This window comes from Cryptotermes secundus, unplaced genomic scaffold (genome assembly GCF_002891405.2).
Source record: "Cryptotermes secundus unplaced genomic scaffold, Csec_1.0 scaffold142, whole genome shotgun sequence".
Taxonomy (NCBI): Eukaryota; Metazoa; Arthropoda; class Insecta; order Blattodea; family Kalotermitidae; genus Cryptotermes; species Cryptotermes secundus.
The window spans coordinates 1,032,314-1,055,891 of NW_019743148.1; the positions used below are offsets into that span (position 1 = coordinate 1,032,314).

The 23,578-nt window shown below is 38.6% G+C and overlaps 1 protein-coding gene across 1 annotated transcript in view; it reads left to right on the plus strand.

Moving 5' to 3' along the window:
- LOC111873748 (PHD and RING finger domain-containing protein 1) overlaps positions 1 to 23,578 on the plus strand; it is a gene marked incomplete in the record, with an annotated part of 54,081 nt that overhangs the window by 8,753 nt on the left and 21,750 nt on the right. The window contains 9 exon segments of the mRNA XM_033755189.1: positions 1,650 to 1,724; positions 4,087 to 4,180; positions 5,320 to 5,471; positions 6,575 to 6,739; positions 9,445 to 9,594; positions 11,992 to 12,153; positions 15,729 to 15,914; positions 16,963 to 17,235; positions 21,390 to 21,619. Of these exon segments, the coding sequence (XP_033611080.1) occupies positions 1,650 to 1,724; positions 4,087 to 4,180; positions 5,320 to 5,471; positions 6,575 to 6,739; positions 9,445 to 9,594; positions 11,992 to 12,153; positions 15,729 to 15,914; positions 16,963 to 17,235; positions 21,390 to 21,619 (1,487 nt within the window).

Sequence of the window (23,578 nt, forward strand, 5' to 3'; positions counted from 1 at the left end):
CGTTCCCAATTTCCAGCAATTGATGCGAGAATATCTCAGCTGATGGATTGTTTTGCAGCTAGACACGCATATTTGTAGTTAATTTTAACGTCTTTACGTGTCACCACAAAGTAGAGAATTTCAGGCAAGCATTTATTTCGTCCACTGGTGTCGATCGAGAAATTACAGGTAATGTTTGCCCCTGCAAGCAATATTAATGTGTTTCCAAATGGGCTGATGTTTCCACGCAAATCTTACAATGATCGATCAAGAGCCTCGAGCGATTTTTTGTGCGCCATTGTGCATTCATCCCAAACAATAAGTTTGTATTTCTGCAATACTTTTCCCATGCCTGATCCTTTGGAAATGTTGCACGTGGGATTTTCAATGAATTGCATGTTCAGTGGCAATTGATAGCCATCATCAGGCAAACACATGATTTACGCACATATACGCACCACTGAACTGCAGCACCAACAAAATTGGATAGAATATTATTAATATATATAAAAACACTTGACGTAAAAAATACAATAAATCAAGTTATATAAATTAAGAATAAAATTCTTTTGGTGTTTTTACATCAACGTGTCAGTCGTTGGTTTGTGATTTGTTTTTTGTTTCGTTCCCACGGACAAGTTGGAATATTCATACTTATGCATATATAAAATTGTGTATGAGTCTCATAATGTAGATGTAGTAAAGTAAATTATAATATTAGTCAGTGCCTCATCTCACAAAGTATTGTCTGTACTGTAGGGAATGTAAAAAAAAAAAAAATATTTTGTCCTTGTAGTTGTGCTTCATGATATGAGCTTTTGTCTAGAAGTATTATTGTTCCCCCGCTCCCTTTTTTAAAGGGACAGGTACCTCTAACTCTTACTTGAGTTCTTACTGGATATGTTTATGCCTCATTTGGAGAACTCCGGAGTACAGGAGTATATATCAGCTGACATTTTCCCAGCAAGAGAGTTCTAGGCAGCACATTGCTGTTGGATTGTTTTAATATTCTTTTTACAACCAGGCCATTTTAAATTGGTATCTTGGTCACTTCTTTTATCAGTGTAGTTGGACTTCCTGCTCACCCAGTTTCACAGCCTGTGTGATTCCCATCTGTTGGATTTATGCAAGTGACTGCAATGCTGTTGAACTGAAAAATGCAATTACTCTTGCTGTATGTGATACAACTCAAAATATTGTTGGTGGCTGTACAGAATTTTGCATGCTGTCTTTAGGTGGTCATATGGAAGGAGGGACATAAATTGAAAAGGTGTTTATGTGAGAAAACTTCTGACTGCAGACTTTATCATAATGCACTTTTTAACAGTCTAAATACAATTTTTCAGAATCTGTAATACTTCTAAATTGGAGTGTTCTGTTTGAGACATTTTGTATGTCATGATTTCAGAATTTGCTTATTCTCTCTTACTTGTTTTTTGTTGTTGTGCACTTTGTAGTTGGTGCAGTTTATTATCTTTATCAGGAAACATATGAGACTCTTTATTAACCATTACTGAACCTATTTTTAAAATGCTCTTGGCTTAGATTCAATAGAATTTAGGGTCAGAACATACTTAGTGTATGTTAGTATGTGCTAGTGTATATAATTTCAGCATAACCTAATTCACGTTGATTATTAAATTCCCTAACTCAGTTGTGTCTTGTTTCAGAGAGTTTCCAGTGATCCTGAAAGCAGCAGTAGTGACAGTGATGAGCTTCTGGAAACATCTGCTTCAAGTGTACAGGTACCTTTTCGTATGGAATATTTTTTATATCTGTTCACACATTAGTTGCAAATTTTATTCTGTTGTCCATGATTTATTTCACCATCTTCTAGTGCATACACTTATCTACCTCACTCCTCTCTCTCGCACTACATGTTTCGGCACAAAAGTGCCATCTTCAGGTGCTTATTCGATTAACGTTAAACTAGTTCACTGCATGCCTTGTCGTCTTCATATTAAAATAATTAAAATATATATTTATCATATATATTGATAAATATTAAATATTAAAAATATTAAAGTTGTTCAGGACTTTTCCTACGTCGTATCTCACTACTCGAGTCACATCTATTCTCTTCTGTCGGAGTACTCTTTCTGTTTTCGTGTGTGTATTGTGCTTTATGTTGTGTCTTGCTCCTGTGACTGCATGTGTTATATAATATATAACTTTATTCTGTTGCATTATTCTGGTGTAGTTGCTCAGCTTTGCATTAAGAAGGTTTGTCCAGGATTCCATACCCAAGGCTGCCCACCCAATCTATATTTACATATCATACCCTTCGTAAGTATTATAGAACAGTTCTTTGGGGAAGTACTACAGCTGTGGCCTTAGTAGTTTTCAACAGTGGTGCTAATCAGATGTTGCTTAAGCTTGGCAGTGAATTTAATGTGCTTTGTATATTTTACGTGATATAAAAAAAATGTATTGCCAGCCAGTATAGCACAGTCAGTATAGCAACCGGCTACAGGCTGGACAACCAAGGGGTTTAGTAGGGTCCAGAATTTTCTATTCTCCATGTCTGGGGCCCACCCAGCCTCCTGTCAAATGGTTACCGACGGTAAAGCAGCCAGGACCTGAAGCTGATCACTCACACCCAACTAGTTCCAATGTCAAGAAAATGTGGATGTATACATGCACTCCCCCCTACGTCTTCATGGTGTAGTGCTCAGTTAGTTAACCACAGGGACGACTTTACCTTAAAAAATATATGCGAAGAACAAAATAGTCCATGGTGGATTATTTGTTAGCAGAAAAGTGAACCCTGTTGTATATGATGGTATGAGTTCATGATGCAGGGTGTGAAGTAAAAATACAGTAAGACCTCACTAATTCATATTAATTGGGAGCAAAAGTTTGAATTATAGAAGTGCTGCTGAAAATATGTTCAGGGTAGTTATAAAATGGACTTCACATGTCTTAAGCAATGCAGCTTTATTTTGAAACCTAGATTGCGTGCCATAAAATAAATTTACTTGTCATAAAATGTAAGTCTTGACGTCACTTAGTATTATTGAGACCATGTATAAAAAATGAACTTATTTTTGTTTTGTAAGTTTTGAGGTTTTCATGGCGATGACAATGAAGAGAGTCACCTTCCGGGTTTAGGCACCGTGTATTCTTCGTGTTGGCCGACGTTTCGGAGGAACGTAGCGCCTCCATCTTCAGAGCAGTTGAATGGCTTGGAATGCGGAGAGCAGTAGCAGTAGCGGAGAGAGCTACTGCTCTCCGCATTCCAAGCCATTCAACTGCTCTGAAGATGGAGGAGCTATGTTCCTCCGAAACGTCGGCCAACACGAAGAATACACGGTGCCTAAACCCAGAAGACGACTCTCTTCATTATTTTTGTTTTGTTGTGTCTCTTGTATGTTGTTCTTTTACTGCGTCTTGCTAATCTTGTGATCAAGGTTATAATGCACAAAAAACAGTTATCCAGATTAGTGAGGTTTCACTAATGTAATTTTGGATTATTCATGATTTTCAGTTCTTTATGCTTCCTCTCCCCTCAGCCTTGTTAGTTGAGACTATGCTATATAAATTATAGTAAATGTGTTCAACTTTAAATGAAGTAACAAGTAAAATGAAATGCTTAATTAACTTACCGAATGCAGGCTGTCATTCAGCTAAAAATCTTCTGTCCCACCGGTGACAAAACTGAAGAGCAAGAGAACAAAGAAAGTGTATATTGTTTGGACCTCAGAAAATGAGAAAGTGAACAATGGGGAACTAATTGTTTCTGGCTTTTACCTAATATTAGAATAATTAACTGAAGAAAGTTGAAGTGAGGCATTGAAAAAATCTATGTTCATAATATTCTCATTGAAATAGATCATAGAAACAGGCTACTTTGGCACACAGGGTAAATTTGGGTGGATTAAAATGGATCTGGGGGAAATAAGTTTTGAGGGTGTCAACTTGATTGAATTATCTGTAGAGTAGGAACTGTTGCAGGCTTTCTTTGTCGCTGATGAACTGTCAGCATCCATGACAAAAGAATTTTTTCAACAGTTGATTATCAGTTGTTCATGTAGAACACTGGCAGGAAGATAATAAGTTGCTGGCTTCTTCAAATAAGTACATATGTTTATTTTTTTATCTTTGCAGCAAGTTGTGAATGATGGAGATGACACTAGTGATGAATCAGATTCAGATTGGGAGGATGATGAAGAGGAGGAAGAGGAAGAAGACAGTGAAAGTGGTTGGTATTTTTGGCTGCTAAATTGACTAGTCTGTATTTTAGGTAGTTGCCACTGTACAGTAATTAGAAGTCTTTGGAATGGAGTGGTTTTACTGCTGATGTATCTGTGCTGCATATTTTAAAAATTCTATTATACATGAAGGTATCTTTCCTTGTTAACCACAGTAAAATTTGTCTGTCATCCTTTAGTAAGATAGACATTTTGGTGTTACATGCTTTGTCTTAATCTCTGTGTTCTACTGGGCTTAAAATGGGCTTAATAAGGTGGAAGTCTGTTGTTACAATACCTTGTAGTATTTCTAAAACTTACAAAGTAACCTCACACCAAAGGCTGCACCATAGCTCAAGCGGTTAGTCGCTGGCTTCTCACCGCGGCAGCCCGGATTCGATCCCGGGTCTAGTGAAGTGGGATTTGTGGTGGACAAAGTGGCGCTGGAGCGGGTTTTCTCCAAGTACTTCGGTTCCCCTGCCAATCTTCATTCCACTAAATTCTCCATCATCATAATCACCTGGGCAGGTACAATAAGCCAATCATTGTCCACCATGCCGAGTGGACCCAGTTGGACTCCACCCCCCACTAACCTCACACCAAAACAAGAATCCATCAGATGTAAGGGGCAAAGGAACAGCATTTCTCTTATTTGCTATCCTATGAAATTGTTTTCTGTATGGTTTTATGGAAAACGAATAAATGAAAGGAGGAGGAAGAAAAGGAGACTGAAATGTAAGCATCATCATATAGTTTGCCCTATATCAAGAAGAGACATTTGTATGTTTTCCTGCTTTGTTTCTTTTGTTCATCCTTCCTTTCAAGTTTGTGGAATGCAGACATTCTCTTGCATCAGTCAGCATGTAATGACCACTGCATTTAGTAAGGAGTTAAGTTACATATCATCATCCAAAAATGTTTGTATGTGATGTGGCAGTGACCTTGAAAGTTGTTGTGTTATAAGGTAATTAAAAGATCATACTTTTTATGTGAAAAATTTAATAGTTCATTTGTTTAAGTATCCATGTTGGGTACTTTCTACAACTGAAGTCCACTGAAGTGGAGTGTCTGCTCTTTGGTTGATTCTATCAAAAGAACCTTATAAATGCCAAATATCATTCAGTCCTACATAAAGTGTTCTGTATTTTAGCATCAGAAGAGTATACCAGCACAAGCTCTGATGAGAGCAGCGACTGTTCTGATTGGGAAAGTTTGGAAGAGACAGAAGAAAGATCAGAGGAAGCTAGTACTTCCTCTCTGAAGCCAGGTGCTGCTTCCGCAGTTGACAGTTATGCAAGCAAGGTATGAGTAAAAAATGTTCAGAAGCTCTTATGGACAATGTGAAAAAAAAAATGAAAGTAGGGGTTAGCATTTCAATCTTTTGCTGTAGATGACTGCAATTTGAATAACATTTGCTGTTGTTTACCATCTCGTGTGTATTGCACAGCCTGATGTTTCATAAACAAGAAAGTCATACCGAAAGAGCAGTGTTACTGATGGACATTGTCTCTTCTTATCCTACTGAATTCACTCAAGACATAAGATAATACGCTTCTTTACAGTACTTCCGCCTCGAGTTGCTATATCAGTCATAATATAATATTAAGCTGGCCTCTTCTGAATTGTTCTCAATATAAATGGCATTTTGATGGAATTTTGGAGAAGAGGAATGACTTTTTTTTTCAGTATATGGCATTCCTTGGGCATACTTGATTTTCACTTATTTATGCTTCTCCAATTAATTCACCATAATGCTCAAGCGTATATGCTTTTATCTTTATGTAGTATTGCCAGGCGTAAGATACATGGTGCGTTCAACATGGTACTGGATGAAAATGTATCTAGTTCTTTGTGAATGAATGCTCATGTTTTGCAGTAGAAGTAAATATGTTATTGTGGTAATATTTAGGTCTTCTGTTGAAAAATGGTTAGTACATTCCATACAGCAGTGGTTAAACTGTAGTGGTACGTATCAATAAATGACGGGATATATTTTTTTTACTTATCCATCGTTAATGGCCACTACTGCTGTAGGATTATAGTACACAAGAATATTCATGGTCATTGTAACAGTAATAGTTGAATCAGAAACTTCATATGCTGTTTTTAATTTTATGACTGTATATGAATTTTAGGAGTGAATTTGTTTTTCACTGGATTTCTTTCAAGTGACCTAATCCTTCTGGCTGCACTATGATCCTGGGGTCGACTCAGCCTCTAACAGAAATGAGTAACAGGAATATTCTTGGGGGTAAAGGGCAGCCGGCGCATAGGGCTGACAACCTTGCCACCACCTATGAGCCGCATGTCTAGAAAATGTGGGAACCTCAACATCTCACAACCCTATGGGCCTCCACGGCCTGTTACAGGGATACCTTTACTTTATTTTACTTCTTTTTCTTCAGGCTTGTGATGGCACTGCAACGTCTGGTGCCTACATGTCAGATAGCAGCGATGGACAGTCAGAAAAGTGTCCCATTTGCTTGCGCAGTTTTACCGTGCAAGAAATTGGGACTCCAGAAGCTTGTGATCACAGTTTCTGTGTTGACTGTCTGCAGGAATGGTCAAAGGTAACTGTAGCCTTGAAATGGCTGTGATGTGTAGTAAAATAAAGTGAACAAAGTGTGAAGGAATGAGGCATAAATGCAGCTAGAAAGAATGTACAGGGACAATACACTAGAAATTTAATTGTGCACTAACATTTGATAGTTAATCTTTATTAGCCAGGAATGTGGGATTTAAATTCCTGGTGCCACAGATGTTGGCAGCTGTATATTAATGTTAAGGTGGTCCATGATTTTAATGTTGAAAAAATACACTGCTGGAACTGCTGGACCTATGCATTCTCTATCATAACAGTGTGTTATGTGGCTAAAAAGGGTTAAGGTAGTACTTGCATGAGCAAAATAAAGTGGGTAGTAACATCAGTGGGTTGTTCTATGCTGCAAACTTAGCTGTAGACTGAAAAATTACTACATATAACCTGCAGCAATATAGAAGTTAATTTTGCTCATCAAGCCAGTGGGCAGAATGTGCTGGTTGATAGTTTTTTAAGCATCATTTTGGGCTTGTAAATCTCAACATTGAATTTCACTTGAATCTATGTGTATGTGCGTGCGTGCGCACGGGAGAGAGAGTTTCTCAAGTACAGGTATGGAGGTTATGTAAAGTTAGTATGCAAAAATCTTGTCAAATGTTATGAAGACTTACGAATTAAATTTAATGGCAGTTCACTGGGCCAGACTCAAGTTCCTTAATATGCACCAGCCCTGGGCCTCATTGCGTGACATTGCTATATGTTAAGGATACATTATGGGGGCACACGGTAGCATAGTTGGTTGAGACTCTATGCTACAAGCCAGAAGGTCATGGGATCTAATCCCGATGAGGTCATTGAAATTTTTTCAATTTACCTAATCCTTCCAGCCGCACTATGGCCCTGGGGTTGACTCAGCCTCTAACATAAATGAGTACCAGGAATATTCTTGGAATGTTCTTGGGGGTAAAGGGCGGCTGGCGCGTAGGGCTGACAACCTTTCTGCCATCTATGAGCCAATTATCTAGAAAATGTGAGGACCTCAACATCTCACAATCCTATGGGCCTCCACGGCCTGTTACAGGGATACCTTTACTTTACTTACTTTTAGGGATACATTACAGGCCCATTGAATTCCAATCAGATGTTGCCTAATAATTATATTCTCTTCCCTCCTTTTTAGCATTTTAATCATATTTTTCTCTCAATTTTATATCTGTGGTATAGTCTGTTTAGGTAAACATTTGTCTTATAATTTTCTTATCCAAAATGTTTTAAAACAAGGAGATGCTTTGTTATCATTCAGAATATGCCATTAGCAAGGCCCACAAAAACCACGTGGTACTGAAATTAAAAGGGACACATCAGCTGCTGGTCTATGCTGATGATGTGAATCTATTGAGAGATAACATAGGTACTGTAGAGAAAAGTACAGAAATTGTAATTGACATTATTGAGGAGGTTGGTATAGAAGTAAGCACAGTGAAAACTAAGTATGTGTTGCTGTCTCATCACCAAAATGCAGGGCAAAATCATGACATAAAGATAGCTAACAGATGTTTTGAAAATGTAGCACAGTTCAGATATATGGGAATGACTAGAAGAAATCAAAAACTCGATTCAGGAGGAAATTAAGAGAAGATTGAATTTGGATAATGCTTGCTACCATTCAGTCAAGAACCTTTTGTCTTCTGTCTATAAACGTAATAATTAGAATATACAAAACTATAATTTTACATGTGGTTCTGTATGAGTGTGAAACTTGATCTCTGACATTAAGGAAGGAACAGAACACGAAGGTGTGTGAGGACTGGGTGCTGAGCAGAATATTTTGACCAAAGAAGGCTGAGGTAACCGGAGGTTGGAGAAAACTGCATAATGAGGAGCTTCATAACTTGTACTTTTTGCCAAGTATAATTAGAGTGATCAAGTCAAGGAGGATGAGATGGGCAGGGCATGTAGCACGAATGGGAGATAAGAGGAATGCATATAGGATATTAGGAAAGAGGCCACTAGGAAGACCATGAGGTGGGTAGGTAGGTAGTTGGATAATATTAAAATGGATCTTGGAGAAAGAGGATGGGATGGTATGGTATAGTCTAGATCTGGCTCAGGATAAGGACCAATTGAGGGCTCTTGTGAACATGGTAATGAATGTTTGGGTTACATAAAATGTTGGAAAATTCTTGAGTAGCTGCATGACGGGCAGCTTCTCACGAAGGGCTCATCTCCATGGAATTAAGCAGGTAGGTAGTAAATTAGGAAGTACCCATTTTTAATTGAAATTTGGTACTAGCTATTCAGACTTGGGTTTGTGATAGTATTCCACAGATTCTGTAATAATATCATAAGTTTAAAATAAATCATAGTCTTTTACCTGCTCTTCCCTCATTTTTCATCATTCTACCACGTGTAGTTTTATGCTACATAATCTCATTAGTTGATGTAGCTTGATTATTTAACTGAATAAATGAACACATGTATTTTTTGTGAACTCCTGTCACCTGAGTTTTGGATGATATTCCAAGCTGTGTGCCTGATGTGCTAAGGTGTGAAAGTAATGCATAAATAATTTCCCTAAAGTTGCTTTTTAGAGTCCTTGCTACTAATTTATACTGAAGGCTTTCAGTTCCTTTCTCCACAGTTGGCTTATTTGACTTGTTGATTGATTTTGTAGTTTCATATTACTCTGTTATTTGTATGAATCGTTTTTCTAATGTCTGCGTTGTTTTCTTGCAGAATGTTAATACTTGCCCAGTAGACCGACAGATGTTTACTTTAATCCTCGTCCGACGCTGTCTTGGAGGAAAAGTCATCAGAAAAATCCCCGTGAAACCACCAAGACAGCAAGAGGAGGATGAAGTTCAGGAGGATGCAACATACTGTGAAGTTAGTATTTAACATGTATTGTATATGTTGCTGTGTCATAATAGTAGAAGTTTCAAGATGGCATGTCTAAATGACAGAGTGAGATCATGCTCAACATGTTCACTGCAAGAAGAGAGTTTCCTGCTGCCGTGATTTCACATTAGCTAGCAAGAACTCCTGGAACTGCTTAACTCTGCCATTCCTGAGTATTAAGTTTCTGCTTCATATGTATCTTTGGATATATCAGTTGCTTATGTCTGTAGAGAAATCTGACATGTTAGGGACCATGACAAGCAAAAATATATTTGTAGTTTTACAGGGATGAGACTAGAGGAAATTATACAAAAAAAAAATAGAAGTGGAATTTGCTTCAGTATGATGACTAGGAAAACAGAGTTCTGTATACAAGAAGGAATGTTTTGTAAGATACAGCTTGCTCAGACATTACTAGATGTGTTGCAGAATGGAAGTGAAAACTGTAACAAAATCTGCTAGCTAGGTTAAATGTTCAAAGAACAGTGCCCAGTCGTTCATATGTAAATGTGTTAACAGGCTTGTGGGTTCCACAAGGGATCCATGTATAGTTTGATCAGTCAGTGTAGTCCTTGCACGCACATGTTCAAAGAAAACAGTGAAGCCATGTGATTCCATACCATATCTCATAAATAGGGACGGGAGTGTGAAGAGGAACTGTAAAACAGAACACTTGACAAGTTACGCCTCCTCTCTTGTAGAAGTGAAGTAAATCATAGAAGTCGCTGGCCCATGGTTCAGGCTACAAATTGCCGACCAAATGTGATGCTTACCATCCCGAGTAGGTCAAATAAGTTTATTGAGGTTAGTTTTAAAACTGTACTTATGAAAATTTTCATGCAGCGCGGATTGCCTTGCTTAGTTTATAATAACATTGCCAAATGAAACTTTTGACTGCTGTTCATGTCCATAACTGCCGAAGTTAGCATACACAGTGTGTCCAAAATCCTTTAGGACTCCCCCCCCGCAGTGCCATCTGTTTGCAAGTTGTGACTTTAAGATTCTTCAAGTTTCAGCTGTGGCTGTCTTTAATTTCAAAGCGCAAGCATTGCTGCATCGTGTGTTCTGACGCTTGTCAGAAAATGGTGGTTGAACAGAGAGCCAACATCAAATTTTGTTTTAAGTTAGACAAAATAGCCGGAGAGGCGTACAAAATGATGAAAAATATGTACAGTAGTGATTGTTTGAATCGCTTGAATATTATTCGATGGTGTGCTATATTTTGTGATGGCTGGGAGGATGTTGAAGACGCTCCACGTGCATCAAAGCCGAGAACAAGTCGCACTGAAGAAAATGTGAAAAAAGTTGCCGAAATCCTTTCATCAGACAGAAGTGTTTCTGCAAGACTCATCAAGGAGCTTTTGGGAATACCAAAATGTACTGTGCATCAAATTTTACCGAGGATTTGGGCAAACGGAAGGTCTGTGCACAGTTTGTACTGCACACGCTGTCAGGCGATGAAAAACGTACCAGAGTGGAACGCTGCAAAGACATGTTATGGTCGGCCCAAAGTGATACAAAATTTACAAAATTGATTGTTACTGGTGACAGAAACATGGTGTTTTCAATATGAGCCTCTCACAAAGCGGCAGAGTGCAGCGTGGTTGAGCCCAAAGAAAGTGCGCATGCAAAAGAGTTGAGTAAAGACACTGTTAACCTTTTTTTTTTTTTCCCCCTCTCTCTCCAAAGGAATTTCTGCCAGAAGGCCAAACAGTGAATTCTGATTATTATCTCGGAGTCCTCAATCGTTTGTGGGTGAGAATTCTTTGAATTCGACCTGAATATCGAGAGCAGGGTTCCTTGTCGCTCCTCCACGACAATGCCCCACCCCCACAAATCGATCATGCATGATTTTTTTTGGCCAGAAAAGGACTCGCAGTCCTTGATCGTCTTCCATATTCACCAGATTTGGCTCCAGGAGATTTCTGGTTCCCAAAAGTGAAGTTGGCAATGAAAGGATACCATCACGACACCATCCAGGACATCCAAAGGGAATGTACCGCGGTTTTAAATGTGATTCCACAAAAAGAGTACAGTGACTGTTTTCAAAAACTTTTCAATCAATATTGATTCAGAAGGAGACTATTTTGAATAAAAAGAGTGAAATTTTGAAAATAATTCATGTCTTGTATTTTTAATGAACATGGTCCTAACAGAACCTGGACACACTGTGTATGTAGTGGAATCCCCATTTGTACACTTTTTAAAATTTTTCCCTCATTAGGTTTGAGTTCCTGTAGTCTTCGTCTAACTGTTTCAGTGTTTCCCCCATTAGTGCTTTTGTCAGAAAGGGATCTCCAGAAGAACATGAAATGTGGATTGTACTATGTCTGGTGTCCGATTTAAATGAAAGAAGTCAGTCACAATTTTTCTCTCTCTATCCAGGTATGTGGTCAGTGTGATCGTGAAGACCGCATGCTTCTTTGTGATGGTTGCGACCTTGGCTATCATCTTGAGTGCCTGGATCCTCCTATGGATACTGTACCTCTGGAAGAATGGTTCTGCCCTGATTGTGCTTTCTCAAACTCACTCCAGATAGCAGAAGAGGTAACAGCTCTCCTACGGTCCCTCTATGTTGCATTTCCCATGATCGATATTTTTGATTTTGACTTTTAAATTGCCGGCAGCTCCCTACGGCCGGAATTTAAATGGCCCTAAATCTTTAACATTGCAGACTTTCAGAAAAAAATGGATATTTTCCATTCTATGCAACATCGGAATATGAACTAAAAAGAACCTGAAAGACAATAAAATTTTCTACATATAGACAAAAGGGCAAGTTTTACAAATAAAAATTAACTGTGATTATTTTGTCATGAATTGCAAAATATAATCGTTATTAAATACGTTATGAAATTCTAAAGGACCTACCCATTATTTTTCTTCAACCTTGAATCGTGGTGGTGATGTAAATATGATGACACTATATACAATAATATTTGGGCCGGACTGTACACGGTTTGGACTGCGTCACTTCACAGCTTACACTATGACGCGCGTGTGCCATTTCTCGAAGCAGTCCACCACACACAGCGCGACATCACACTTTTTACAGCAGAAAAGCGTGCTTCTGCTTTTCTTGTTTATAGAACAAACTCAACAACGTCTTTGTTTCCCCTTAGCTTGCCAGTGCTTTGAATGTTTCACCTCCAGTCGACTCATTTGGGCCCCAGATGAGCTTGGCCTCCCCCGAGAAACGCCACTGACCGTGATATTCGCCTCATGCGATTGAAGAATCAAATCACGCACCAAAATTTCGCGGAATTTTTTGTGCGTCATTTTTCCATCACATGACTTGTGTAACAGATATGCATTGAGAACAGTCATGTCTAGGAGGTGGAAGAATAATTTCTTCGTCCATTTCCATGTCCTCCGAGCAATGCCATAGCTGTTCACCATTCTATCAGATTTGTCCACAAAGCCCATGTGTGCATTGTAGTCTTCAATTTCATGAGGTTTGATAGCATGGCCAGATTCATCTCGGAAGTTGCCATCCAATGGAGGAGGGTGCATATTCGTCAGAACATACACATTGCGCTTGTCTTTCCAACGAACAACACTTAGATTCCCCTTCGCTCTTGTCACCATGTCCCCTTTTTAATTTCAGCAATTTGGGCCGAATTTCTTGTGGCATTCCACACCTGTCATTGCGAACGGTGCCACACGAATTTATTTTACACTCTAGAAGATCATCATACAATGCAGGGGAACTGAAATAGCTGTCCATATAAAGTTTGTGTCCTGAGCATTCTACTCTTCGAATAAGCTGGAGAACAATGCCATGGGTTGGTGTAATTTCTTCGGTTGCAAGTTGCCTTTGTTTCCCCAAATAAACAGTCATGTCATAGGTATAGCCCAGAGAATCGCAAAGCTTGTAAATTTTTATTCCAAATCTTTTGTGTTTTTTGGGAATATACGAGTACTGCCGAAAAACCACTCTTCCTTTGAACAGCACTATCACTTCATCAACAGCAAGATGTTCCGATGGATGGTAAAGTTCACAAAATTTGCTGTTAAGACTGTTGAAAATTTGTCTAATCTTCCAGAGCCTATCGTACTCTGGGTCATCTCGATTTGGAGGAGCTTCATTATTCTCAAAATGAAGAAATCTCAAAATATGGAAGAAACGGTCGCGTACCATGGTGTTATGATAGAATGGAGTGTAGTACTGCTCATCTCTCGACCAATAATCTTTCAGGGTGTCCCGCTGATCGTGGCCCATTTGAATTATTATGGCCAAAAATTTCGACATTTCTTCAAGTGTGACGTCAGGCGGTTGAGTAGAAGGGCCTGGAGCTTCTTGGCTTGCCAAAAATTGATGAAAATATCTGTTTGTTTCTTGTACCAAGATCTGGAATATATGGTGAAAAAAGAGAATGAATATGGAAAAGGGAGAGGACTCAGCATTTATATTGGGCGCAGTGGATCTGTTTATTCCACTCGGAGGACCAGTGAAATCTAGTAGCTTTGGCGAATCCCCGGGTCTTCTATCGCGAAACCTGATCTCCATTTCCCCTGCCTCATTACTTGAGGATGATGATGATGATGATGATGATGACGATGACGACATATGCTCGCGAGGTTCAATGACCTCATCGAGTTCTTCCAACTCTTCATCAGATTCATCTTCCATCAATATTTCCTCCAGTTCTTCAGCATCGAGGAGTTTTGAGTATCGGGCTCGTTTTTGAGGTTCCATCTTGGGGGAGGGGGCTTCCAGCTAAATCCTATAATTTATGATTGAAAAAGCGAGACTGTTAGGAACACTCGCAAAATTGTGATGCAAAGTAATTGCAATAGCAGTCGAAAAGTTACAGTCCGCCACTGATACCGAAAGTCACAGTGACGAAGATGTCTTTACGCACAAAGTAACACTGGCTCAGTGGGTTTATACCTCTTCCGAGATACACAATAAAAATGATATTCAAAGAAATATAAGGGTCTGACACTGACTTCCTAATAACCAAATATTAGAAAATCCGCCACTGACGTCCTAACTGACAAGTCAACACTGCAAACCAATCCCTGAATTTGTCACCCTTCCGTGAAAGCTGTGGTAGCACTGATATGTAAGCGCCCCACGAATATTTCCTCCTCTAAGTCCTCAAAACAAAGCTGACCTCTATTGGCTCACCAGGTCATAAACAGTCATATCTAAACGTAAATAGTTTTGAAACCAGTGCCCTGATAAACGATTTCATTCTTCAGAGCTAACAAATAAACGTCTGAGATGAACATTCATGAGTTTGTTTGGGTTTCAAACCCAAGGTCAAACTGCCAGCACTCACAAAGGAAGCACGTGGCTTGCCTCTAAAAATTATAACATTCGGCCAGCTCGGCTTGCTACTGGATGCCAATAATTATAACATTCGGCCGTTAAAGGTTAAATTTTGAAGTTCTCCTTTTCTGCTTTCCGTATCTTTCTGTCAACCTACCTATGTTTTCTGTGTGAACCCTTTTCTTTATTTTTGTAATTTCACTACTAATACTCCTTTTTAATTTCTCTTTTAATATGTTAATTCCTTCCTTATTCATCTCTCAGTTTATTTTCCTTTTATTGATATTGTTTCTGACTTGGTGGTGAGGATGAAGGTATTCTGAAGCTGAATGCTGTGTTCAGCTACAGCTGATTTGTCCAGATGTTCGAGACAGATGTGCTGCTGATGCTCCTTCAACCCCTGGTTTATCTTCAGGCCGACGGTTGAGAACTCTGTTGATCTGCCAGTTGTTGTATCCATTCATCCTGAATACATCCCCCAGGAGCACCAACTCCGCATGTAGGCTGTCTTGATCACAAAGAGCTCTAGCCCTGTGCACCAATATGGAAAGTGCAGCTTGCTTGTTGAAAGGGTGGTTGTGGGACGAAACGTTAAGGTAGAGGTTTGTATGGTTGGATTTGCGGTACACTCTATGGCCCAGAGAACTGTCGGGTGTCCTGTAAATATCTATATCCAGGAAGAGGACGTGGCCCTCAGTTTCAGTCTCCACTGTGAACTGAATGCACGATGGAGACTGAAACCGAGGGCCACCTACCCTTCCTGGCTCACTGCTATTGCTACTGCTACAATAGCTATAACCACAACAACCATCATTACTACTTGTTTGTTTACTTGATTATACAGGTTGACATCCAGGATGGCGAATTAATGGCCCTTCTGGAAGATGCACCTGCTTGGGGGCTGCCTCCACTTCGTCCACGTGTGTCACGTCTGCTACCCCGAACAAGGCAGAGTGAACGTGTAAGAGCCACAATGATGACTCGTCAACGACGACAAATGGAAGGGGAACAGCAGAGGGATCCAGCTCAAGTATGTGCTTTGTTTTGGAACAGAAATCATCTCATAAACTTACTACAGTGCGCATTACGCAGCTTACGCATCTGAAAGATCAAAGAAATCATGTCAGTTAAATGAAACACTTTCCAACTGTAAACTGGCATTAAAAATAGGTGGAATGCATTAAATGTACAAAAAAAATGAACTTGATTAGGTGCTGGCCACATGAGAATAAGGCATATAATCTTCCCATTTTTTTCAGTATCAACAGATTGTGAAATTGTGAAAGAAATTTATATTTTATTGACATCTTGCTCTCACATCCTAAGTTTCCATAATTTCTGAGAATATCAGATGATAGTTGACAAGTAAATTAACCATCCTTATGCATTAAGTAGAATTACACATATTACACACTAATATAGAATCAGCAGTCAAATGAAAGATGTAATTTCCTTTAAAATTTTGAGTTGTATGAGATATTCATGATTTGCCGTTCTTCCAGTTTTCTTCTTTTCCTTGATATACAGGCAAAGTGAATTATGATACTTGGAAAGAAACTGTAAACAAAGATTATAGGATTAAGCTGGATGTTCTGAGTTCTCTTTTACAACTCTGTATATGAAATTATACTGAAAAGGAAAAGCTGGCTTGGTAAAATATGGGAGAAAGGACAGCTTGGAGCTCTTACCAGAGCCCACAGGGGCCCTGGGGTGATGTATAATAACTCAGCAGCAATATGAAAATTGTAATGAAATGAGAGAATTAAACGTTAGTTCTTCTTCCTGTGTAACTTTCTATGGATGCAGGTTCACCAGTTGAGCCCATATCTTGTCCCTCTTTCCATATCCATTGACAGTCCATCAGCATATGTTTTTTATCTTCCCTCTGAACTTTTTTCTTTAGGTTTCAGTTCTCTTACCAGTATTGTGCAATGTGTATCTTTATTTGCTTCGCATGCCTGAACCACTCAGGTTTACTTATTTTTGATGTCTCAGATTACCACACATTTCATTATATTATTGTTAGCATGTTCTCAGCTTTTAAATTCTATATTTCAGTGTATTGTTTCTTTTTCTAGCCCTCAACTTCATCAGGCATTGATTCTTTGGAGGCTGATAGCAGTGCTAGTATTAATAGCGTCAGACAAAGGCCCGTGACTAACACAACCAGAACAACATATAAGCGTAGGAAAATATCAAGACACAAGACAGCTAGGAAGAGAAGTACGAAGCGTAAAGGAACAGGAACAAAGAAGTCCAAAAGAACCACTTCATCTACAAAAAGCAGTTTAAATAGGAGTTCCAAAAGGAGGCATAAGAAAAGGAGAAAAATTAAACGAAAGAAGAGAAAAGTTAGTAATTAATTTTGTGAATATGAAGTTTGGATTTAAAACAAAAATTAATTAAGAAATTAAAGCCCCCCCCCCACAAGGAATTATTGGAGTAAGGTGATAACAGTAAAATATGTATGCAGTTCATAGTATTTTCTCATTTTACATGCTGAATTTTTTGGACATATGGTAGTACAGTTTATATTCCTGCCTTGCTGTCATCTTTGTTGCATAAACATCTCATTGTTAAATTGTGAGTGTGGTCTTGGAAGACTGCTATAGATATCTTTGGGAGGTGCTGAGTTTAGATCCCAGCTGAGATGTTGATGTTTTCCTCCAGGAAAATGCTAGATCAATACCTTAAACCACAACTGATTCCTTCCTTGTTTTTTCCAATAATTAATCATCTTACTTTTCAACACTATGATCTAGCATTATAAAATAACCAACAAAAGAAACCTTCAGTTGACAGTAAATTGTCATTAAAGTTTTAGTCATTTCCAAAGTTAGGATATGGTTTCCTTTTTTAAGTAAACCAACAAGTAAGTAAAATGTATCACAAGTAACATTTGCAGCTGTGCTGCTTGTATTAACATGCTGTTGGTCACTGAGATATGATATTATTGATCCTTACACTACTCTCCTCCTTCACTGCCTTAACTTGAAATTTCTTGCATTTTCACCGAACAAAATTAAATTTATGTTTAAACTTCCATAAAGTGCAGAGTATCATAAAAGAAAGTGTACACTTCTTAAGCGAGAAGCTTATAACAGAAATTAGGTTATTGAGAATGAATCTCATTTACTGTGTATGAAGTTTTGAAGTAACCAAACTTTATATATGTAGCTTGGTTTGCATTCTTTTACATTTGTATTCATTATTTTCAAATCAGTTATTTAAGTTAGGGGAAAATAATTTTAGTGTAGAACTTTCTTAAGGTAACTGTACCATTAGCTTTAAAATGTGTTATCCTCTGTTATAATAAAATACTTGTTTTACACCTTGCCGTATGTTGATTCTGTGACTGCTGTAAGCACAAGATAGTTGTGGTCTGATAGCAAACTAAATAATACAACCTCTTGATTATTGCTTCTCAGATTGTGAAACAGTGACCAGGTGTGGATATCTGTGTGTGTTTATTCTGTGTCTGTGTTGTTCTGTATACAGGTAGAGGCATTGCGATGGGCTGATCCCCCATCCAAAGAGTCCTACTGAGATAGATTGTGAAACAGTTCGTATTGAGCAGGAGTGTGAATAATGGTTGTGAAATGGAAAAGAAAAGGTTGCCTAACACATGTTCTCCTAAATGTAGGTGAATTTGTGCCACTTTGGTTCTGAGTGCCTTATTTCAAGCTGATGATACAGCACAGGTGTTAGTATTGCTTTGTGTGTTGAAGCTGATAGTGACTGACTGCCTACATACATTGTGTCATTATTCTTACATGGCATGCGCAGGAGCTTTGATGGGGTTGAGAAAGCATCAGATGCCTGGCAATGAATGATTTACTTACACTGAACTTGAAATTATTCAGCTGGTGATAGAAGAGACAGGTGTAAGAAAAAAGTTGTATTAGACTGATCAGGTTGGCTCATGTTGTAATGCTTCAGACCTGTATTCAAGAAGTGCCCAGATTGAATTCTAGCCTAATAGAAGGTTTTCATGGTATCCGTCAATCACTTCAGGCAAAAGCTGTGTGAGTGCATTGAAATAGGCCACATCTGCTTCTGTGCAGTCATTTCAAGTTCACTGATGCGATAGCAGAGAATACACATATCCACAAGTAAAGGGATATCTGTGATCCACAATAGAACAGTGTGACAGACAGTTGAAGTTAGAAGTACCTTGAAAAGTTAAATAATGTGTGTGCTAAGTATTAGAGTCCAAGTGAACATTTAGAATTAAATGAACTTACTGTGTTATTGAAAGATGCACTCATTTCCAAATAATACATGTTAGAGAAACTCTACAAACTGTGCGACTCAGGTGGCTGAACAGTATGATGTAAGAGTTTATTTTGGACAAAGACAAAGTGTGGATCCTACAGTAACAGCTACACATTCACGTAAATGACTACGAAGGCGAAAGGGGTTTGACACATCGTATATGGATGATTCCTTCTGATTGGACAGTTTTGGTGGGAAAGCATATACTTGTGGTGCAGAGATGGGCCTGAAACTTGATGAGAAGTTGTTTTTCAATTTCTGGAGCTTTCATTTTAGAACAGTTTTTATCTTCCTCCTCACATCTTGTGGTCCAAAATTTTCCCATCAGATTTGCCATGGGCTACTGCACAAGGAAAATCAGAAGGCAAACAAACCCTTCCACCAGCCACCCAACCTGACTTGATGTACGATACTGTGAGCATTGGCCCTTGGAAGGAAAACAAATTTGGTGTCATGCATGTTTCACAAAATTCAAATAACTGAAGTGCAATATTGGGTTGTATGTTAATATCTGCTTCAGGCTGTATCACACCAAATTGCATTTCAGAAGACTGTGATGCTACAGTGGAAATAGTGGAACACACGAATGTAAGTAACAATACAATTGTTACTGATATTTTTTTAATACCAATATCGTGATGGATTAACAAGTCTAAGAGAGTATGGCTATTATGAAAAGGCTGATGACATAAACAGGTATTTTTCAAGTGCCTTATACATATTCCTGTCAGATTGTTTACATTTTGTGAGATGACAGAGTGAATAGCTGCTTGGAGAAAACTATAAATTTATCAAGATTTTTGCAACCTTCATGGAAATGTTAGTAAACAAAGCCATCTCTTAGAATTAGGATAAACCTCTGACAATTTTAGAAACCTGGTGACACTTTTTTCACGCATGCACACACACACATACATATACATTTTTATCCCTATTGCTGCAATATCCATATGAAGCTGAACAAGCATCCATTACTGCATAGTGAAAGATGAAACTTCATCCCAAGTTAGGAAACAATCCTCTGTGTTCACTGCATTTAGCTACATCCACTGGGCACTATGAAAATGCATTTTTGTTTTTCTTTATATTTTTTCATGGAAATTGCATTATTTTAGAAGAATGATGAAAAAATAATGTGCAGCAGAAGGGCTAAACATGTCATTGGAAATGGATTTTCCTTGAGGCCAAAAAATATTAAAGCATAAACTGGCCAGGTTTTGATCATGCAATTGTGTAGGTAAATTACAGCCTTTATTGTTTATTTCTGAAAATGACACCTTGATTCAGAATAATTGTATCCTCTTTATAATTCAATGTAAATGCATTTAAAAAAGTGAACACTTTTCTGTGGTGTGCTTGCTATGTGTGTTTTCAGATGTGTGAAATTTTTCATTTCTTAGGCTATATAAGAGATTTAGTGGCTGTTGAACAAATACATTTCTGTTGGTAGCACTTAACAAATAATGATCTTTTTGTTACACTCAAGTTCAAAGGGACTTGAAATCTCTCTAATTCAGAATAGTGCTAGCCATAAACACTGAGTTTGCATCTGAATCATGACTAATACTTTTAAATATAGCAGCTAGCACCTGACATGCTGTTACGGTTCAGTGAATAACAAAGTAAAGTGTATTGACATGTACAGACATGGACAGTTTAAGAAAGGTTCTTTGATTCAGAAATAATTAACAGACTTCCAAGGAGCAATGAAAACATATATAGTGCTCACTCAGGACTTGTGTCCGTGTGTGTCTGTCCGTTCTAGTGTTTCAGTTGAGCATACATTTTATGTTCTTGCATCCCTGTTGCTCTTCCTGACACACTTAAGTTCCCCAGAAGTTTTCTTGGTGCATTTAAAGAATTAATTTATCTTATTTATTATGCATGACAATTTTTTCTGTAACAGTAAGCACTCTGCAATGAAATCATGCCAGACCACAGGTATGATATCACCACTGCTGCCTATACTGTCTGAATTAGTATGGACATTTCGAAGTACAGTATTTATGCATGTATAATGTTTCCTGTTATTGGGCTTCAGTTATATTCATTTTTGTTAAAAAAATTGTTTATTTAACAATGACTCAAAATTCTTATGTATTCATGCACATACTTGACCAGATTTGTTTTCTCTTGAGGGTCATTAATATAAATATTTGTGATTGTAATATTTTAATTGGGCATTGTCATGCAATTGTAGGAAGTAACAGATTGTTTCTTTATCTTTCAGGCCACAGCTCACAGAGTAAGAAGACCTGCTAGGATAGTCATGCCCCATTCAGTGAAAGGACGCTTAGCTGAGCATCTGGGAGTGTGTCCACCAAGGAGGCCAGGCCAGACAATACCTGATGTTCGTCCTCGAATAAGTTCAACTCGAATTGACTTCCAGCGGAGTAGAGCTGGCATCCCTACGTTACACTTGTTTGGTCAGAGAGACCAACTTGATTACTTTTCATCTGGGTAGGACCGCATACCTTACCTTTTCTTCATCGTCTTTTTGCAGCACATTCAAAACCATTTTTTCTACTGTTTAACATAACTGAGTATTACATTCTTTTGCATGATTTTAGAAGGAAAACATTTGATTGTTATGTATTTTCTTGTGTTGTTTTCCACTTGAAAATTATTTATTTTTGTGGCAGTTGAATTTATAGAAGATCAGGACTGCTATTAAAAGACAGTATGCACATTACTAAGGAACTGAGAAATAGTGTAAACAAGGTAATAACTGTATGGCCCATGACAAGATCTTCAGTCCAGGAAGAGGAAACAATAGCAGTCTTAATTTTTCTGCATAAAGAAAAATGTTACACCGATTGTTAGTTCAGTAAAATGCTATGTCTCCAACAGGCCGTGAAGGCCAGTAGGTTTATGAGACATCAAGTCTCCCACATTTTCTCAAGACAATCGGCTCACAGATGGCAGTAATTTTGTCAGCGTTACGCGCCGGCTGCTCTTTAGCCCCCAGGAGGATTCCTGGTACTCATTTCTGTTAGAGGCTGAGTAGACCCCCAGGGTCATAGTGCAGCTAGAAGGATTAGGTCATTTGAAAAATCCACCTCGTTGGGAATTCAGCCTGTGACCTTCCAGCTTGTAACATAGTGCCTCAACCAACAATGCTACCACTTGCCTGGATTGTTACTTGGTTGCGACATAAATTCCAGTCAGGATTCAAACCAGGTGTCTTTTAAGTGTGGGTTCAGTATGTTACTGCTTTGCAAGCCCACATTATAATTATGGGGATTACCCAGTTTGTCCAGAATTGTTAGGTGTAAACTGCAAGACTGAAGAACATTGTTTTTTTTTCAAGAGCAGTTGCCTCATTCATTTTGGCATTGCTGAAAATGAGAATTGCAGGGAATGTTATACATATTTTACGATTATTAACATTTTCTGGAAATACTAAGTTTCACTTTGGACTCGTTCGGGTGTTTTTTTAATATTGTGACGTATTCGCGTTATGCAGGACACCCCCTCCCCCTCAGCAGTGGCGAAACATCGCTGCCACTGCTATGGCAACAGGTCAGTCAACACTCCGACCCCCTCCACCACAGTGACATGGCAGCGCTTCCTACAGTGACGTGGTGGGGTTGCACCGCGGTTGCTACATGGCAATAGGCAACTCTCGGAAGCGTTACCCAGCAACACTGTAAACAAGGCGACTAGGGAACAGCGAACAGTATAAAAAGCCGGCTGAGCAGTATGTGAGACAGTGTGTGAGCAGGAGTGACACAGTGTGGATCGAGTCGCCGCCGAAGACAGTTGACATATAGCAGCAGTCCCAGGAAGAAGACCCGAACACGTGGTTAGAAGATCTTATGTGATAGTGTGCGATAACTCAGAAGTCAGCCAGTGAAGACGTATTGTGGGACTTCAAGATTTTATGTGTGCCGTAGAACAGTTATCTTGGGAGTGTGTAATTCAGTGACACTTGTATAGCTCCCACGTTATAAATACGTTAAGACTACTGAAGACAGAGTGAAGAGATTAGTGTGTAGGGTTTATAAATTGTGGAAACCTGTAACAGTGTCATAAGTAATTGTAGTTACAATCTGTAGGTTGTTAAATAAACCACTTAACAATCTGAATGGCGTCTTCAGTAGCAAAACATGTTACAATATTATTGTTTTTACCTGCATTTTCTGTAAACATTAATTAGCCAAAATGGGTTTTGGACTGATGACTGCATTTATTGGACTCTTTTAAAACAGTGCATGACTACACTTTACAGTTCACTATTACGCACACACTGCACTAGTGTCCACAGTCATATCTAAACTGCCCTTGTTTGGTAACAGCTTCCAGTGGCAGACGTTCCCCTTCCTCTGGGTTCCTGAACAGTCTCCAGCCTCAGCTACCAGCTTCTCACAGCAACAGCTCATGACAACTGAACCACAGCAGTCCTCTGACTCACGAACC